This window comes from Myotis myotis, unplaced genomic scaffold (assembly GCF_014108235.1).
Source record: "Myotis myotis isolate mMyoMyo1 unplaced genomic scaffold, mMyoMyo1.p scaffold_m19_p_1, whole genome shotgun sequence".
NCBI lineage: Eukaryota > Metazoa > Chordata > Mammalia > Chiroptera > Vespertilionidae > Myotis > Myotis myotis.
The window spans coordinates 197,674,132-197,695,776 of record NW_023416313.1 but is presented as its reverse complement, the minus strand read 5'-3'; the positions used below and the strand labels follow the sequence as shown (position 1 = coordinate 197,695,776).

At 35.6% G+C, this 21,645-nt stretch overlaps 1 protein-coding gene across 16 annotated transcripts in view; it reads right to left on the bottom strand.

The window, feature by feature from the left end:
- GPHN (gephyrin) overlaps positions 1 to 21,645 on the bottom strand; it is a 439,201-nt gene that overhangs the window by 94,188 nt on the left and 323,368 nt on the right. For 2 of the 16 annotated variants that reach the window (XM_036310276.1, XM_036310283.1), the window contains one exon: positions 472 to 534. The exons of the other annotated variants lie outside the window; for them this stretch is intronic. In XM_036310276.1, coding sequence (XP_036166169.1) covers positions 472 to 534 — 63 coding nt within the window. The remainder of the gene's footprint in view (positions 1 to 471; positions 535 to 21,645) is intronic. 16 annotated transcript variants of the gene reach the window in all.

Sequence of the window (21,645 nt, the reverse complement as noted above, 5' to 3'; positions counted from 1 at the left end):
TAGCAGATAGAAAAGAAAGTACGGGTTTACAGAAGGGGACTATATGTTAATGCTATTTCTTATTGAAAATTCATATCAAGAGGGTAAGAATGACGAATGAACTTGCTGCAAGATAAACAAGCAAGTTGACATACCATGGAATGAAAATAAGTGTAACTATACCACTACAGCCTTAAAGGAGAAAATAAACAAACACTAATAGAAAAATTAATAGACAAGCTTAATAAAGAGATAAACTACATTTTAAAAAGTGATTCAAAGAACATAAGAGAAAGCTAAAGAGTGAGAGAAACATCTGGGAGAGAGAAGAAAAAGAAAGGGAAAATGTTGAAAGACAAAAACAGAGTTCAAAGAAGTCAAATGGAAGTCAAGAAAGTCTTCAACAAGATGTAGAAACAGAAGGAGCCCAAACCCATAGCGCAAAGCAATGTTTGCGAATGGAAAGCAGCTCCTTTGATCAGTAATAGTTACTCTTAAGTCGTAGCCTCTATTCCTCCAGAGTTCATCTTTAAGCCCTTCCAATCTAGAGTGGAGCTAGTGTATGGATAGAAACAAGAGATTTATAATGAACAGAGCAGTTCAGATGAGTAGTTCAAATCTTCTCATCAAATGTTTCAACAGGTTTATATAATGTCTAAATGAAAATGGTGGTGAAGAACTAGCCAGCTTTACCAAAACCAAACAAAAAAACAAAACAAAACAAAAAACAAACCCAAAGCAAAACTACAATAAAAGAACACCGTGTCCCTTCCATAGATGGCTTAAAAAATTAAAAAGTCCATTCATAGCGTAAATTTAATAAAGAACACTGATTTGCTTTGTAGCACCTCATTTTAGAATTATTTTTCCCCCAAATGGTTTTGGGAGAGAAATTTGGATGATGAAAACAATTCAATTTTGTGAGTCTGTTATTTATTTAGGTTCATAAATTGCCAACAGCAGTATTAGCAATGTTTTCTCATTTATGTTACATTGGCTATTTGATCTAGATCGAGGGAAATCACTTTTAAAATCAACAATTACATAAACTTTAGTGATTTTGAGTATGTATGTAAAAATATTGAGTAAAATAATTTTAAAAATGTAATATTTATGCATGTAGCAGATGCCCCTCTCTCTTGTACCATTAAAGTGGTCATCTTTATCTATTTATTTTATAAAATCCCAATATAAAGACTTTACTTAACTCATAATGAAATGGAATTTACTTGAAAGAATAAAGTTGAGAAACAACTATTGTTCTTATTCTCACACATATGAACTATAAAGAAGGTAACACAGGTCTGTCTCAAGTTTTATGGCTTATTGTTTTGTTTTATCTTACCCTGGATTTTTACTCAATGTAGAAAAATAAAGTTTGAAAAACAAAATAAAACCAATATTTTGCCCTAATACCAAATTTTTTAGGGATTAAAAATGAAAAATATGGTATTGGATTATCTATTACTTTATTCTATTGGATTAACATCTGACTTTATTGTGTTGACAATGAAGTTCTCTTTCAACTGGAGTCAAAACTACAATAATGGTGTAGAAACGTCAATGGAGGAAATGAGACGTACAAGAGACTCACTGAAAATATAGGTATTCGCCAAAGCCGGTTTGGCTCAGCGGATAGAGCGTCGGCCTGCCGACTGAAAGGTCCCAGGTTCGATTCTGGTCAAGGGCATGTACCTGGGTTGCAGGCACTTCCCCAGTGGGGGATGTGCAGGAGGCAGCTGATCGATGTTTCTCTCTCATCGATGTTTCTAACTCTCTATCTCTCTCCCTTCCTCTCTGTAAAAAATCAATAAAATATATTAAAAAAAATATAGGTATTCATTTACTAATCAAGACTGCTTTCAGACATTAAATAATTCATTTAATTAATTTCAACATGTGTTTACATGTGTAATATAATTTTGCTGAAGATCACATTGCCCATTAACAAATCTTAAAGCCATGAAACAGAAAACAAAATGGGGGAGAACACGCAATAAATGGTAAGGGAAAAAGTGAAAATGCTTTAAACAAAACTGAGAAAAATTTAACAAACAACCACAATCTTTAGATACAGTTAGAGAAGTGACTTACCTTATGCTTAGGTCATAACAAGAATAGCACAGTGTTTAAAGTCAGCTCTTCATTATGGGAGGTGCAATTGAAAGCCATTGGTTATAATAACATGAATTGCTACACAGAAATGAAGACTTTTTCAGCCCAACATGAAAAGCTAACTCTTAAAGGAGAACATTTCAAATTATGTTTAATGCAACATGAAGAACAATTGAGGGTGTAAACATCAAAACACATGAATCTCACACCAATAAGAGAGAGACGGCCCAGTCTCTCAGGAACACAGAAGATTTAATCTGTGATCATAATCTGTGACACATAAGGGAAGGCACATCACTCTAACATTGCATGCATGATGTATAACCATCCACTGACAACGCCCCACCCCAACCCCCATCCCACTCGTACACACAAGCCCACTAAGATACAGGGAAAGAATGTAGTGGTGCCAAGCTGTTATGAAGAAAGCAGGACACACAGAAGCGCAGCAGTGGTCATGTGACTTGAGAGGTGTTCTTCCCTTAAACCATCCCATCTCCATGCTTATTTTAAAGAAGCCAGGAAAAGGCCCTCTTCAATGCTGCAGTAGCTACGAGCCCCCAGCATGAAGCTAGTGTGTGGAATTTTGATCACCGTTCCCTGCGATGTCAGGGGCTCTCCAGTGGAAGCCAGATGTGTAACACCAGTTAGTGGGGTATAAATGTATGAATAACAAACACCCTTTCCTTTCTGCATTTCACAGAAATAAGGGAGGAGAGAAACAAATAAATAAAATCCACGTTAAGAATAGGCTCATAACAACATAAAAATGTATAAATATTAAAATAAAGATTACATTTGATTGCAGGTTAACACAACTTAGGTTTCTTAAAAACTTGTCTCTATTTTGCTGCTCACCAGGCTAATTTGTATTTTTCCCCCTGCAAACAGGTGGAATAAATTAATTAATACAATATGACTCATATTGAAAAATTCTGAGCAGTTGGTCAAATGGGGTTAAAGTCAAGAACAAAATAAATCATCTTTGCGGGTCATTAAGAAAGCCCTTTCTATATTTAGCATAGTTTTACTGGCCAGCAGTCATATTTAAAATTAGAAATTAAGCTTCTGTATATCTGCTCACTCATATAATCTGAAAAATTCTATAGCAATTTTTTGAAACACCTAATTTAAATTGTAATCTTTTTACATTTTAAAAAGCAAAAAAAACCCCTACCTATTTAGAAATTGTTGCTAACTTTCCTGTGTACAGTGGGGCCTTGACTTACGAGTGACCCGACAAACGAGTTTTTCGAGATACGAGCCGTTTCTCGGCCGATTTTTTGCTTTGAGTTGCGAGCTAAAATCCTGGTTACGAGCCAGCTTCAGATACCCCACTGCTAGTTGGCGTAGCAAACGTCACAGTGAACGCCACAACATCAGCCCAGCATCATGTGTCACTGTAATGGTGAAAATTGATTTGACATACGAGTAATTTGAGTTATGAGCTCCATCACGGGAACGAATTAAACTCGTAAGTCAAGGCCCCACTGTACTTTTCTCTACTGTCAATAAAAGATGGGCCAGTAATAGGATCATATCAGCTCATTAGAAAAAATGCAAATTTGCTTATCTGTAATTGAAGATAGTAGTTAACTTCACCTATTTTATTTTTTGTATGAGATGAGTTTTGAGTCATATGTGGCATGCAATTTAGTTAGATTTTTAATTGTTCAAAGATCATTTATTTATATTACCATTTTCCCTCTCCCTCATCCTATTCTTAGCAGGTCAGAATATGTTTACCTTTCTGTTAGCATGTCTCTATTATTTTAGGCTCTGGGTCCTCCTTTAATCTGTTTCCTCTTGGGGAAAATAAAGACTATAGGACTCACAGGAGATAATGCAGGTATCGGTGATTTTAGCTATAAAGACGGAAACAAATATCAAGAGTTGCTATCAGTGGAGCCAGTGATAATTGTGAAATACCGTAATTATACACCCTCGAATTGTAACTTCCTCATCTGCTCAAAATGGAGGCAAATACTTATTTTTAACTCAAAGGAAGAAAAAGTATTTATATACAGTTATGTTTTTCAATAGGAATTGACCAAAACTTTTTGGAAATGTTATAGCCATTTGGCCATATGTACTAGTAGGAATGCAAGTCATATAATCTAAGGCATGGAGCAAAGTCTGAACTAACTCCTCTAGCATAATCCTTGTACGTTTGAACTCTTAGACCTTAGACAAGCTGTTTACTCTCTCTGGAATATCCTGTTGCTTATTTTCTAATCTAAATACTACTTGTCTTCTAAGATCCAGCCTAAATTGCACCAGGTGCAAAAATATTCTCCAAGTTCTTAATCAGAAACAATTTCTTCTTTCCCTAAACTCTTTTAATAGCTGTATTGAGATAAAATTTACCTACCATAAAATTCACTCATTTTAGGTATACAGTTTTATGATTTTTAATACATTTATATGGCTGTACATATATGGCTGTACACCACAATCGGGTTTTAGGTTTACCTAAACTCATAAAGCCTCTTATCTGAACTTCTATTATAAGAGTTACCACAGTTACTAATATTCCAATTATTGATGCGGGTCCCTGAATATACTGTAGGTTGTGGAGAGAAAGGATTTAACTTTAATTCTTGGTATATTCTCTTTCTATCATGTCAAACATAGTACTTTATACACAGTAAATATTAGCCATATTTGAATATTTGTATATTTTGTAGTAATTATAGTTTTTCTAATCTCAGCAGATTAAAAATGATTTCTCATCAGTATGATCATATCCACTCCTGTACTAACTTAAAAATAGTTTTTACTTATTTGGGTCTGCTAATATTAAGAGATATAACATGAAAAGTATGTGAATTATATCTAAAAAATATATGGGTAACCTACAGAATGATATTAAAAGTTTGGAAAACACATTACTATTATTATTACTTAAGGTTATTGGAGTCCAATAAAAGTAATCCTATACCAAAAGTTTCAGTTTAGGTTAAGAAGATTCCTTATTTTCTAAGAGAACAGGATGTTCTATATCTCATACAGTTAGGTCAGTAGAATGAGAGATAATAAAGATTTCATTTTAATTTTTCTATCTTGTTAAATTTATTTAAGAATAATCTGTCTACAAAAGCACAAACTTTACTGAATGCCATTTACTCATAAAAATAAAACTTAAGAAGATAGAAAAAAAGAACCTCCTTGGCGTTTCCTCTGATTATTTGCCTCTTTAGCCTACCCAAAACCAGAAAGGTTTGATTTAAACAAATTAAGCCAATGCTACAATCACAGATTCTTAAATTTGATTTCTTTCTTTTCCAACTTCTTATAACAAAAATGGATAATTGGTCTACAAATACTCTATTCCATAGTTCCATTCATTCATCACTTTATCTATAAATTTGGATACAAGTACTGGGCTCATCTGATCCTGATAACAACTCATTTGTGTTCAGTTAGGTTTATGATATCACAACACAAATGCAACTACAGAACTAAAGTTTTTGATTTATTTATGACATGAAAGGCAGTATGATAACAGGTATGGTTTCTAATATTGATTTTTTTCCCTTTTCCTAGCTGTTTGGCCTTAGACTCAATAATCAACACCTCAAAGTTTTAATTTCCTAATCCATAAAATGGGGGAAAATTAAGTAGGATAATGTATGTGAAGGTGAAACTACTATAGATGAAAAAGAGCAATACAGATCTATGTTATTGTTATTATCCTTATGTATGTTGGTAGAATCTGAGGAACAATGAGAATAAAGAATTTGCTTCAGATTATGCCACAAATCAGTAACAGTATAATGGCCAATTTCTAGACTATAGTTCAAAAAAGGCTGAGATAAGGTCTAAGGTTATCTTTGCAAGGATTGATCTTCTTTTGCTTTGTATGATTTTAGATAAGTTACCTAATTTCTATGGAACTTAGTTTCCTCAACTGCAAAATGAGGATATTTTCAGGGGTTTGAATTGAGGTTGATGGACCCCTTGAGAGAATCTGTGGATATTTGTCAGGGGGGTCCATTTACTGGAATGAAGAAAAAATATTTATAATTTTTATATTCATCAAACTAAATAAATTTTAGCATTTTCTTTCATTATGAGCATATGTGACAAGCCACAATAATATTAGCAGAACCTATTGCTTTGAATTATTATGAGTATCTTAAAATATTGTCATGTTCATCAAGATTTCAAATAACAGTAGTCTAATTACTAACAGGTTTTATTATCTAATGGACAAAGCAGTATTTAACATAACTTATTTTATACATATTTTGATAATGATTTCAATTAGTTCTCTTTGTAATTCTATATATTTATATATTTAAAAAAAAATATATATTTTTTTGAAAAGAAGAGTGTAGACTTTGCCAGATTCCCAAATAGGTTCAGGAGAAAAAAACGGTTAAAAAACTGTGTACTAGATAATTTCCAAGCTTCCTTTTATGTCTAGAATTTTGTAGCTCTAGAAATCTTTCCTATCTTTATATGCTGCTCTTTATCAATTTATATATAAAAGATGTCCTTATACTTTTGAAAAATTATGTAAAATTGGTCTCTGAATTAAGAAATTACCATTTAGTAGACCCCCTACAAAACAAAAAAGGAATATGGTTATTAAAAAGTTATAAAGACCTCAGACTTAAAAAAAAAAAAAAAAAAGAAAGAAAGAAAATCTGGCCCTAGCCAGTTTGGCTCAGTGGATAGAGCGTCGGCCTGTGGACTGAAAAGTCCCGGGTTCAGTTTCATTCAAGGGCACATGGCTGGGTTGAGGGCTTCATCCCCAGTAGGGGGCATGCAGGAGGCAGGTGATCAATGATTCTCTCTCATCACTTATGTTTCTATTTCTCTCTCCCTCTCTCTTCCTCTCTGAAATCAATAAAAAATACATTAAAAAAAGAAAATCTGTTTTACTTGCTCTTTTTCCAATGGTTTAGATAAATAATTATATGGAATCATTTAACAGCCATCACATTTAAAACTAACCAAATGTAAACGTACACACATACACACACACACACACAGACACTTCTATAGCTAATTATTTTTTGAACTCTTAGTCATGTGTTGATCACAAAGAGAGAGCAACAATTCTATTATCTATGTACTAGTGGCCTGGTGCACAAATTCGTGCACATAGAAAGGAAATTAATTAGAATTATTTTAATATCGCTATTCGCCCTTTCTCTATAATAGAAGTGTCAACCATATTTATGACCGACAATGACAGATGGAAATACACGCATGTGATAGGTGCCAGTAGAGCTTTATATGTATCGTGAATGCATGAGTCAACTTAGCCTTTATAGATATAGAACAAACTTGCTTAACTAGACCTGCTTTCTGATTTAGCGAAACTTTTTCCAGCCCAGTGAAGCACCCAAACTTCTCTTTCAGGTAATTGTCAGCAACACAGTAATTGTCAGCAACACAGCAGTAAAGATCAATACGAAGCAGATTATTATTGTAGATCATGCAGGGAGAACAAAGGGTAACTGCAGCAGTGTTTGACTATATTCTGTGCAGTGAGAAAACCTGAAGTGATTTTCAAGGTCCACCATTTCTTACTTCTTTTCAGTCGAGTCAAGTTCCTAAGCTTTTAAAATCTCCATTTTCCAGCTAATGAAAAGAAAATGGGATTCTACTGAGTCTCTTATCTACCTACTCCAGGGCTTCTGTGAGGATCAAATGAAATGAGGCAGGGGAAAACGCTTCACAGACATTTGGTTACAGTGTAAAGTGTTTCCACCTGGCTATAAAGCAAGTCATGTTCCTGGGCTGAAGAAACTGTAAGGAGGCTAGTCATTGCTAGGGAGAGGAAGCCAGGTGTTGCTATGTGATGTCATTACCCCTCAGTGGGAAGGACACTTAGCATATTAGCCTTTTATATATATAGATAATGTAAGTCTTTGAAGGTGCACAGACAATATTTATAAGCAATACAATTTTGTAAATCTTTTCCAGAGGATTATTCTTAAATGTTTTTCCATGGTTGTATAAAATATTATTGTCTTAAATTCCCCTGAGCTTTCTTAAGTCTTGGGTAAATGTGAAGAATTCTTTTTGTTTTCAGGATTGACCTCTTCTAAAGTAAGTCAGAACTATAACAGGCACAGAGTTGTTGAAGTGGATTATATTTTTCATTGTAAATCAAAAGCCTATTTATGGTGCTGTATAGGTAACTTGGTGAGTTCCTTATCCCTAAAGAGAATAATATAATATGTAGAACATAACTGGTTATCACCAGGTCTCAAGGGAATATGAATACAAACATCAATGGTGAATATTCTTAATGTATTTTCTATATAAAGCTTTAGTTATAAATTGAGCCACTATCAATCACCTCCAGAAAATTTGTAATCTCTGGCTGGCTGATTTCCCCTTGGTAACAACAATATTTTTGAGTTGATGCTTGTTCTGAGAATTTTAATGTTGAATATGATAAATAGGAGGAAAATATACTACCTAGTTGTATATATAAAACAAAGCTAAATAAAAAATATTTTTACTAATAGGGATTTGGGATTATTCATAACACTATTTCTCAATCTTCAGATGAATAACTGATTATTTTACAAAGATATTTATATCCATTCTAGAGATGAAAAAGCAAGGATTGTTACTGGCTTCAGATCACACAGTAAAGTAGGGAAGGGGAGCAAAATATGCCACCCTGAAAAGTTCTCCTTTAGCATGTGGATTATTTTGAGTTGAGGCAATCATGATCCAGCAGACTCAAGAAAAACTTTCACCTCTCTTACCTACCAAAAAAAAAATTTGATGTGGGGAGAGGGGGCTAGCTCAGAGAAAGAGACAGCTGTTACCAGAGGGAACTTTCATTTGAATAATCTATCTGTATGGCAGGGCAAACATCTAATTACCAAACATCTGCTATTCTTATTGTCTTGTGAATTACCTCCTACCCTTTGAAGCCTCAGGCACCCATCCCATTCCTTGGCTCAGGAAGGTATATAAGCCTCAAATGCCTGACTTGATGTTGGTCTCATACCTTTATGGGACTCCCATATGCACAAAATTAAAAATTTTTCTCCTGTTAATCTATATTACATCAATTTGATTATTAGAACAGCCAAATAATCTAGAAGGGTAGAATATTGCTATGCAATTAGGGATTATAGTTTCAGGATGAAGTTTCATTTTAGACACTTTTTTTTTTTTTTAAAGAAAAAGCTAAATAGTCATGTGTAGGAAGAAGTGAATTAGAAGGGGTATTCTTTCTTAGAACATTGTTAAATTTAGGCTTACAGGTAGTTTAAGTTGTTTTAGACCACTTTAATTACCTTGCAAAAATATGCATTTGCTCCATATATATTGCTAGTTCTGCTACTTCATACCAGTATAAGTTCACATTCATATAACTCATTCATATAACTCATCCCTGTATTTAGTACATATACACATACAGTATTTGTGTGTGTATTCTCTCTCCATCAGCACATACCCCAAATCCTTCAAATCATGCTACTAAATAAGTATTTTAAAAATAAATATAAGCAGGAATATATCGAGGTATCACAGAAGCAAAAGGGGTCCTAAAAATACAGCATCATTCAAATGCAGGGTCAATATATGCCACACATGTAGAAAGAATATCTTTCTAAATTTCTAACATATAATGTACTATTTTTCTATAATTATAATCCTATGCAAAGGGAACTTGAGCTTTGTCATAACTTTTAAAAAATGTTAAAAGATCTAAAGACATTATAATAAACATTAATATTTGTTAAATCTAGATGGTCAGCATATGGGTGTTTGTTATTTATTCTTTGTTAAATATTTGAAGTATTTCATTAAAAAAATGAGAACTGTAACAAAAAAGAGAAAAAAGGGAACTGATTCACCAAAGGATATTTAAATGAGGCTGTGGATATCAAGAAACCCTTTAGCTTAGATTTCTCAAATTCAGAATTTGGGATCACCTGGATATTCTTTTGCCCTCTTTATTCTATAACAAACACAATGCCAATGTTTTCAAACCATATGTTTTTCCTATTTTTCCCCCTTGGCTAAGTATATATTGAACTGAGAATGCTGTTTAGCTGTTACCACTGTCCTTGACTGTTTTGCCATTCACCAATTTACTCCCTTTACTCTTCTCAGGGTTGCTTCAGGGAGCTTTGCTATTCCTTTTATTGCTCACTTATTGCATAAGGAATACAATCAAGTCAAACTGCAGAAACACATCCACCAGATTTTCCAACTCTTAAATCTCTTATATACTAATCGTTCTTAAAACTTTCCACATAGGTTATTCTTTAAAGATAATTATTCCTTCTATATATGCTTCTTTATTTACTTTACAGTCTCAATAGAATTTCCTTTCTACTCTCCTCGATACACCATCCTATTATTTCTTTTCATTAAATGTCAACAGCATTTAACATGGGGAAGTTCAAAGGTAATTTTTTTCTCTTTGCTTATCAATATTCTTTACTGAATATGTGAAAAACAAGCCAAACATTATTCAAAATGAAAGAAAAATAGAAACTGCTATTGAAAATGATACATTTGATTAAATTTTTTAAAATTCAAACCTCTTAGTTTAGTATAGATTGACCATTATTTTATTTGTTCAAATCAGTCTCACTCAATTGTTGATAGATTTATTCTGAGCCATCAATACATCCTTCCTCAGTCCTTTCCCTGTATACACATCTACAATAAAATATTTAGGATTATTTTACAGTCTATAATTATAGAACAATTTTGAAATTAACTGGCTTTACTAATCTGTAATCCTAAACTCATTATTACCATTACGTTTTAACTCAACTAAGCTGAAAAAGGCACATATATTCTTTTCATAAATAGTATTTTCACAGGGCCACTGCATGACTTAAAAGTTTAATAGGTATAAATGTTATACCTAATTAATTCATGCTAGTTTCTTTCAGATTATCTGTCCCATATTCCTGTGAGATAGCTTGCCTAGAATATAGGCACAATATATGGCTGTTATTTATTCTTTGCCATATTTAAATACTAAAGCAGCTATGCTCATCTCATTTTGTTTCTTTATAGCAAACTGAGACACACATATTCATTTAAACAATTATTAAAGTTCATACTCTTTATCACTGACTGAGATGGGTTGGGTTATTTATAGAAAAAGGAAAGAAAAATAGGAAACAGGTAGAGATATAAAGATAGGTCATTTCTATTAAAAAACACATATACACACAGGAAAGAAAAGCACAGAAAAGAGTGAAATGTAGGGAACTGCAGTAAGAAAATGGGTGAATGTAAATTACAGAATACCAAAGAACAGAACAGGGATTCTTATATGTTATTTTCCTCTTTATACTTCTTATTTCAACCTTAAAACACCAATATCATCTGTGATCTGACATTTTCTTTTCAAGTAATAGGCCAGAGTCAAAAGACATAGCTTATAAAAATTTAAAAGGTGTGTGTCAGAGTAATAACAGGTATTTTGAACCACATCATAACTTAAGAGCAATAGCAACATTTCTCTTTGTGGATGGGATATTTAAAAGAAAGCCAAAGTGACTTCAAACATTAAGGCAATGACATAGTATAGCTACATCTACCAGGATAAATAACTCAATAAAGAACAGGTAGATAATTCTAGCTGGGGAATATTTCAGAACAAAGCGTTGAAACAGAGCTCAGTTATATCTAAAAGTTAGGTAACTGCAAATGAAAGGACAGTGATATAGATGGACTAAAACAGTGGTACTTATATATGCCCAAGAATTCTTTAGAAATGCTACAATCACTGACCTGTAACAGTGAGAATGGCTATAGAGACCCTTGCTAATATATATATGGCGGTAGTTGAGGTTGAATGAATAACGCAATATTATCTTGACGTGGCTTTAAAAAACAACATATTTTCATTGATTTCAGAGAGGAAGGGAGAGAGAGAGATAGAAACATCAATAATGAGAGAATCATTGATCAGCTGCCTCCTGCACATCCGCTACTAGAGACTGAGCCCGAAACCCAGACATGTGCCCTGACCAGGAATCTAACAGTGACCTCCTGGTTCATAGGTCGGCACTCAATCACTGAGCCACACCGGCCAGGTTTGAAGTTTCTTTTGAACTCTTAAAATGTGCTACGTGGCTCTAAAATAGGTGAACCAGGGCGAGTACAGATAAACTTGCTATATATAAAGGGAAATGAGCTAATGGAGGTCATTTAGATAATTCTGAGCTTCTGGTCATATAACATTTTTTGTTTGTTTGTTTAAATTTCATTAGCCTACATATCAAAGACTGGAGTAATTGACAGTTGTGTGGTCCAATTACTGTACTCACACTGATTTTCTTTGGGAACATCCAGTTATAAATTAAGCAACATAATAATAATTCATGTTCATAAAAATGATTTAGGAATATAAAGATTAAATGCCCAATTTCAGGAACATTCATTTTCTTCCTATCTTTTCAAAATAAAACTTTAAAGTGAAAGGGAAACAGGAATATTTTTTTCCACTTGGAAAAACAGCATCTAATTTATTTTATTTTCTAGTAAACAAAAGATGCATACATGAAATAAGATGAATACTTACTGGAATTAATGAAGGGTATTGATCACATGATAGTTAAATCAATGCTTCTAATACACAGTTAAAATATCAAAGGCAATTATAAAGTTTGTTTAACCAGTTAACTGCCACAATATTTTGAATTTAATTAAAAAAGGTCCCCTGCTTGTGTCTATAGTCACTTATGGTGTACAAATGGTTTAAAAACAGTTTGGCACTGTTATGGATATAAAGAAGTTAAGACATGTTTGATATATTTAAAGCTGTATGACTGGGCTGGGAAATTTGATAAGACAAAGTCGGTCTTAATTTGACCCAATTACTTCAGACTCTGAGTCAAATATTTGAGCTTGAAGACTGACTCAACATTTCCTCATACATCTCTTTCAAACCTCCTTTTTTCTCTTTCTTACTCCCCCACTCATGTGCATTCTTTGAAGGATGCCTACCACCACAACTGAAAAGTACCAGTGACTAATTTAGCAGCCTCTGACTGCAGAAGACCATTTTTACCTCAGTGCCCACTTTTATTCTTGGGGCATTCCCTTCTCTGTCAAGTACTGTATAGAAGGCCATCATCTATAACTGCAGCTTCAATACTAAATTCAAAGGACTAGATTGCTAAAGGAATTTTTCTTTTGGTGAGATACATACACAACAGTCTTCTCAAAAAGCCATGTATTAGCTCATGTCATGCTTCTCATAGGAAACAGCTAGGCATGGCAGCTGTGTGTTGATATAGCAGCAAGTTGTCAAAGAGGGGGAAAAAAAATAAAAGCATCAAGCCCAATTTTTATGACTCTAGGCAATACTGAGTGCAGAATGGCATGGACAAAATTTCAAAAATAGACCCTTCTGTTCTTATCCTAAGGCAAACTTAGAAATAGGACAAGGAAAACTGCTAATATAATTTAAAACTATGGCTATAAAAGTCCATGTGAATCTGAATTTCATTCAGGATTTCATGGAACATGATTCCAAAAATATCTTTAAGGTCTTTCTGAATTCACTCTTGTTCTTTAAGTTGCTACTCATGGTCTGCAACTATTTGATAGGAGAAATTATAATAAGTGATTTTTTTTTAAATACTGAAGCAGAAAATGGAAAGAAAAACTGTTTGTTTCCTTTTCCCCCCTATCTTCTCCTTTCACTCCATCCTTCCTCTCTTTTTCTTTTTTAAAATTCAAAACATTTGAGTAGTAACATATCACTCTCAATTCTAAGGAATATATTCAATATTAGTTTTCCTATGTATAATACAGAGCCAACTGTTTTATTATAAAACAATCTTATTTTATATAATAATTTTATTATGTTTAATAATCCTTTGCTTTCTGTAGTAACAAAAGTCAGATGAAAATTAGGTCAAAAGCATTTACATTTCAAAGGCTGTATGTGACTTCAATTTATCATCCAATGCACTGATATTTCCTCCTGCATATAAAATATCTCACTTATAAACCGAACATGGGTTTGGATACACAAAATATTTAGGCTAAAGAGAAGTCAGTATGATAAGAATGAGCACACCTATAAAATACTCTGATATCATATACATGTAATTATACAAGTTGAACTTTTCAAAGCTAATGGAAAGGACATTAAGATGACATTCTCCATTTTTTATTTCTAGTGTAGCCTCTTGATGATGATAGGGTACCTTGGGGAAACCCCCCTAACATTTCTCTATAATTTTTAATTCTGTAATTCTTGTAAAAAATGAGAATAAAATACTATTCCTGGCTGATTAGCTCAGTTGGTTAGAGTGTTGTCCTCATATGCCAAGGTTGCAGGTTTGATCTCCAATCAGGGCACATATAAGAAGCAACCGATGAATGCATAAACAAGTGGAACAACAAATCTCTCTCTCTAAGAACTAATTTAAAAAAAAATGAGAATAAAATAATTCTGTCTTAGATGCAAAAAGATAAAATAGAGTTGAAAAGCGTTTGAATAATAGGCATAACACTATTATTAAGAATGCAAACATTACAGATTAATGTACATTGGAGAATGACAGCCACAATTGTAAAGTGGGGTAGGAAACATTTATTAGATAACACATGGGAAAGACTACTTGTATGATTAAAATGAATTACATAGAATTCAAAATATGCCCTTATATTGAATTGAGTGGACTCAAAATACATTTCTCAAATTCCTTTTTGTAGATTATATCTCTTTTGCATATGCTATTCATTCTGACCCATGATGTTTGCTGAGTTCTTTCTCAATGTCTCATATACCACTCAAATGTATTTGGTAACTTAGAGCAGAGAAGAGCATTTGAAGAATGAAAATTTGCATTCTCCTCCAATAAGTAATGTTAATAGCAATATCAACTATTGATAAAGGCTTTGCCTTTATCTCTCCTTTCCAAAGAGGTCTGCACTAGGCAAATAAATTAAATAAGGCTTTCCATCAAGTTAGAATAACTGACACCATCTCTGTATAGGAAAAAATATGGCCTAAAGAAATATTATGGCATTTTTAAAGTTATATAATAAGGCCTCAAGATCTCAAATTTATTCTAGAAAAATCTGCCCTAAGCAAGTTCTTTTTTGGGACTTGACAATAATTTGGTGAATTATAAAATAACTCCCCATGACTATTTTGTGAACACAGAGCCCAAGAATGATGATTTTCCTCCTGACTTTTTTGATGCTAACACTGAATAGTTTTAATTTTCAGCTTGAATACAAAGAATATGATTTTTTAAAAAAATACAGACAATATCCAATTTGTAAAATTCTTAAGTGAAGCCCCATTTAAAATTTTTACTACATTCTCTATATAACTAATAAAGCAATATCTTCTCTGTAGCAGAGATGCCCAATCGATACTTGATTAATCATAACCTATTGGTAATGTTAGAGAAACTCAAGGTATAAATAATCAAGTAGAAAAAAACACAATGATAGCAATTTCAATTTTTACATTCATCTAGGACATCCAATTCATTACAGCCCTGGATGGGTGGCTTAGTTGATTGGAGTAACATACTGTACACCAAAAGGTTTCAGGTTTGATTCCTAGTCAGGGCACATATCTAGGTTGTGAGTTCAATCCCTGGTCGGGTCGTAAGGGAGGCAACTAATCAACGTTTCTCTCTCACACTGATGTTTCTCTCTCTCTCCCTCTTCTCCTTTCCTCTCTCTCTCAAATCAATAAAAACATATCCTTGAGAGAGGATTAAAAAAAACTAATTACAAACTTTAACCTCAAAGTATGTTTTTGTTTTTTTTTAATCTGCGTTTTGGTACTCTGACTGAACTTAATGTAGAAAACAAAATGAGCAGAGGATAATCAAGATCAAATTCCTTTAAACTGGTACTATTAAAACTGTAACAGGATTAAAAATCCTGTTTGCTACATTCATGATAAATTAGCTTTCTCATGAACAGACCAGGTAGTAGAAATAACCTCTTTTAATTCAGAGTCAGACATCTATCTTTCTCAGTTGGTTCAAACACCTATATATTGTTTACAAGATACTAAGGACATAGAAGGCACTTAATAAGTCAGAAAAATCAGCATTCATTAGGAAGAGGTATTAGAAATGACACCACACTATAAAAACTTATTGAAATTTAACTATACAGGTATAAACCATTGATATAAATGTCCAATTTATAATTTCATTCAACAATGGTTGATGCTGCTGTGAAGAAGTCCTTGCCCCCAATTGCCAGAGTTTCCCTCTCCCTTTCCCTTCCATCATAATGAGTATTCTAAGGAAGATGTCCCAGTTGAGCAGTTGGAGGAAGAAAACAGAATGTAAGACATGTTGCTGTTTAGAATTTGTCAGGGTAAAAATGCCTTGGAGTAAGCTGGATTTTATTAGAGGTTAAAATGCATTTTCTCAAGAAATAATGTTACAAACCCTATCTAATAAAAGAGAAACATGGTAATTGGCGTACGACCGCTACCCTTCCCATTGGCTAATCAGGGCGACATGCAAATTAACTGCCAGCCAAGATGGCGGCCGGCAGCCAGGCAGCTTGAAACTAACATGAGGCTTGCTTGCTTCAGTGACGGAGCACTCCAACGTTCCCTGCCTGCCTTGCCGGCCTCTGAGCTGGCAGTTTGAAACATAGTTACAAAAACAGAAGCTAAACAAAACCCCAGAAACCAGCTTTCAGCTAGCCGGGATCTCAGACCTGGAGTTGATACAGAGTTTCCATTGTAGAACCTAAACAAACCAGATACCTGCTTTCAGGAGCGGAGGCCTAAGAGCTGGAGCCTCAGAGCTAAAGCTAGCTCAGAATAAAAAAAAAAAAAAAAAAAGGAGCAGTTGGGAGCTTCAGTCCCAGCCTGAAAACAGCCCTCAGCCCCTCACCCAGACTGGCCAGGCACCCCAGTGGGGACCCCCACCGTGATCCAGGACACCCTTCAGGGCAAACCAGCCAGACCCCACCCATGCACCAGGCCCCTATTCTACATAGTAAAAGGGTAATATGCCTCCCAGCACTGGGATCAGTGGAGCCGCGAGGCCTCCTGGCACTGGGATCAGCATGAGAGGGGGCAGCACCCAAACCCCCTGATCGCCCTGTGGCTCTGTGTGTGACAGGGGGCGGGGCCACAACCTCCCTATCGGCCCCGCTCTGTTCCTGACAGGGCAAGGCGCCCCAACCCCCTGATCGGCCCTGCTCTGTGCTTGATAGGGGGGAGCTCTCCAACCTCCTGATTGCCTGCGGTCTGTGTGTGACAGGGTGCGGTGCCCCAACCCCCCCCACACCATGGGCCCTGCTCTGTGTGTGATGGGGTAGAGCCATAACCTCCCCATCGGCCCTGCCCTGAGTGACAGTGGCGGCGCTCCAACCCCCTGATCGGCCCTGCTCTGTGGGTGATAAGAGGGCTGCGCCCCAACCCCCTGATCCGCCCTGCTCTGTGCGTGACAGGGGGGAGCTCCCCAACCCCCTGATGGGCCCTGCTCTGTGCATGACAGGGGGGAGCTCCCCAACCCCCTGATGGGCCCTGCTCTGTGCGTGACAGGGGCTGGCGCCGCAACCTCCCCATCGACCCTGCCTTGAGTGTGACAGGGGACGGTGCCCCAACCCCCCAATCGGCCCTACCCTGAGTGTGACTGAGGGTGGCATTGCAACCGCCCAATCCGCCCTGCTCTGTGCATGACAGGGGAAGGCGCCCCAACTCCCCATTCGGCCCTGCTCTGAGCCCGACCAGGGGCTGCACCTAGGGATTAGGCCTGCCCTCTGCCACCCAGGAGCAGGTCTAAGCCAGCAGGTCGTTATCTCTTGAGGGGTCCCAGACTGCGAGAGGGCACAGGCCGGGCTGAGGGACCCCCCCTCCCCCCCGAGTGCACAAATTTTTGTGCACCAGGTCTCTAGTAGTATATAAATCCCTAAATTAATCCTTATATTTTGACCCTCAATTCAATTAAACTATAGTGCTATTTCAACTTTTGAGTGCTAGCCTAGAAATCTGGTCACTATAAGTTACTTTCATGGCAAAATGCTTTGTCCCACTTATAAGGCAAATGCTTGTAGAGTATCTGTATATATAAAAGCCTAAGAGACAGGTTTGACTGGCCAACCAGCTGCTATGATGCAAACTGAGCACCAGGGGGCAGATGCTTAACGCAGGAGCGGAAACCACCGGCATGGAAATGATGGAATAGACTGAGAATCTCAGAGGGAAGCGGGGAGGAGGGAGGGCGGGAAGAGATTAACCAAAGAGCTTATATGCATACTAGAGGTCCGGTGCATGAATTTGTGCACTGGTGGGGTACCTCGGCCTGGCCTGCGGGGATCAGGCCAAAACTGGCTCTCCAACATCCCCCAAGGGGTCCCAGATTGCAAGAGGGTGCAGACTAGGCCAAGGGACCCACTGGTGCATGCACCAGGCCTCTGGTGACATACAATGGAATTCAAGGACAATATAATGAATATAATGATGGCATTCAGGACATACTACCGCCAAATATGGCACTTTGGCATACTCAATTTTTTAAAATGGAGAAGTTTAAGAAAACGGCAGAAGCAAGAAGGTCTTTCTGTCTCTCCCTTGCCCTTCTCCCCTAAAGCAGGTCAGAAGACCTTTAAGTGAGAGGTGCCCTCCCTATAGCATAAGGAAAGGAGCATCCTTACCTCTAAGATGAGGGGGCACTGAGAAGAAGCAGAACAAACAGGCCTTGCTAAGTTTCCCCCATTTACTACCCTTAGCTCATATTCTTTGCCCTATCCTTTTTTCCCCAACAAATATCCACTTATTATCAAAACTATCATAAAAGCACACAGGCTTAACTATTTCTTTGGTCTTCATGTTGTTATGAAGGCTCCTATGTCATGTAAAATTTATAGAAATGATGCTGTATGGTTCTCTCCTGTTAACCTTTATTAGGTTAATTTTCAGACCCAACCAGGGACCATAACAGTGTCAAGGAAAATATTTTCCTGCCCTAAAATAACAATTATAATAAAAAGTACTATTCTTATTAGCTATAATCTTTAGTGAAGTGGTGTATAGGTGTGCTAAATAATGCGGACACTAAAAAGGAAAGTGATTTTGGAGAAAAAAGACAAGATAATCTGGGAAAGATAGTCAACTGGCTAAATGAAAAGAAATAGATGTTCATATATAGCATATTCAACATACTTACCATGACTAAGAAAAAGAAGCAAGCAGGAATGTGTATAAGTGTTCATGTTAAGTTAGGTAAAGTTGATAGCGAAGTTAATAATACTTGATTTTTCAGTCAGAGTGTGGCTAACCATATGTAAAACATATTTTACTGCATGACAAATGTAGCAGCTACTATGTCTAACAGGTAGTTCAAACTAAACATAACTTTACCTTTGTACCTCTAGTATATATTTATTGAGTACTTACACACATCAGGCACTGTATCAACCAGTATTAAGTGATTAAATACATAAAGTACACTTAACAGGAAGTATTATTTCCATTTTATAGAAAAATGAAGTGCAGACAAGTTAACTTTCCTAAGATTGCAAAGCTAGTAAGAGGCAGGGTTGGGTTTCAAATCCAGTGCTGGGATTCAAATCTAGCCCAAACACAAAATTTTTTAAGCATTATGCTAAATTCATCTTCAGTAAATTTACTTCAAGACTGTGAGAAAACCAATAAATATTAATAATTGCCAAAACATGAACATCTTTGGAATATGGTGAGAAGCTGGTTAATCTTGATTCGTTCAGAAAAATAATTTTAAAAAAATCAAATAAATCCATGACTCATATTCTCAAGTCTTAAAATAGACATGGTAAGCATGAAGCTATTTAGGTATTTTAGTATCCTCAAAAAAATGGCAATAAGAAGAATTCCCAAAGAAGAAATTTTTTAGGTATGGCTTTAAATGACAACTGGTTGCAAGAAATACTGAATTACTTAAAGAGTAGAGAAAGAATTAATATGTTTCTCAACTCTGGAAGAGAATTAAGCCTGATGCACTATACATGCACTGTATGTAATAAATTAGCTTCTCCTTTATGAATATAGACTGGTACCATCTTCGTAGGAGTTTGAGAAAACAGCCATACAAATAACTTGTTCTGTGGTTTAGATGAGAAATCCCAGTTGAAAAAGGAAGTGATTTTGAACGGGGGAAAAATGTTGACCAGAGAAAACTGACAATTCTATTTGCCAAAGTCCAGGCTACACATTTCATTGCACTGAAATGCATGTTTGTATGAACAAGTAAAAGAAAGTTTACATTGCTGATAGTCAAGAAGATACTTTCTGAATCTTTAAAATTTAGACCAGGTTTGGTGATAAACTAAAACTGTCTGTAAATCTATGGGTATGAACCACAGCAGGGTGTGACCACAAGCTGCTGAGTATTCCTGCTCTGTAATTTGCAGGCAGCTGTGCAAGTATACATATACTACCTCACATATAGAAGAGACAATTGGGTTAATTAAGAAAGAAGACAAATGGAGACAAAATGCAGGCTGTGGTGTATAAGAGCACATGAAAGAAAAGAATTATGGGCATCAGCCCAGTAAGGAGTAAAAATCACTTTGATGTAAATTGTCCTCAATATTGAATAGAGAGCAATAAAAAAATAAAGCCCCTGGGAATTTATATGTTGATCCTTCTTTAGACTTAAATTGCCTACCAATACTCCCTTTGTGTCTTGGTAATAAATAACGAAGCTTTGGCTGGCTGGTGTTGCTCAGTGGTTGAACGTAGACTTGTGAACCAAAAGGTTGCTGGTTCAATTCCTGGTCAGGGCACATGCCAGGGTTGCAAGCTCAATCCTCAGTCGGGGGCATGCAGGAGGCAGCCAATCCATGATGTTTCTCTTATTGATTCTTCTATCTCTCTCTTTTCCTCTCCCTTCCTCTCTCTCTAAAAGTCAATAAAAACATATTTTTAATTTTTTAATTTTATTTTATTGTTTAAAGTATTACAAATAGTTGTACATATATCTCCTAAAACAGCTTCAATGAAAGGCCTATATATGATTTATTTATTAATCAATAACACTAGATTCTGACTTCAAGTTTGTTGAAAGCTAAGAAATACTTACTATTGGTTTAACAGCTTTCTTTATTTTTTTGCTTGTGTACCAATTCTGATTCCCATCTGAATTTATAAAAGCATGATTTTTCATGGACTTTTAGTCCCTAGTGTTTTTCAAACAGGATGTCAAGGAGACTGATTGAGGACAGAGAAGAAAGCTGCATTGCTCTAGGTAAACTTCAGGTTTCAACAATAGGGGGAGAAAGACAATTCAGTAGTTCGAGATTCCCTTCTCACCTATTACATCCAAGGTCAATAAGGAATTAGAGTTGTAGAGATTGGAACAACTATTTCATAATGATGATGCCCACACTCAAAAAAGACTGGGCCAGCTACCTTTGTTACTTTAGAAAGTAGAATATCAGAATATGCTGTAGGAAAGCCAGTCAGGCAATGGAGAATTAAAATGTTTTAGAAGCACTGACCTAGAATAGTGATGCTCAACCTTTTTCATCTTAGGGCACATATAAACTAATTATTATAATTCTCCGGCACACACACAAAAATACATATTTGTTGATCTGACAAAAAAG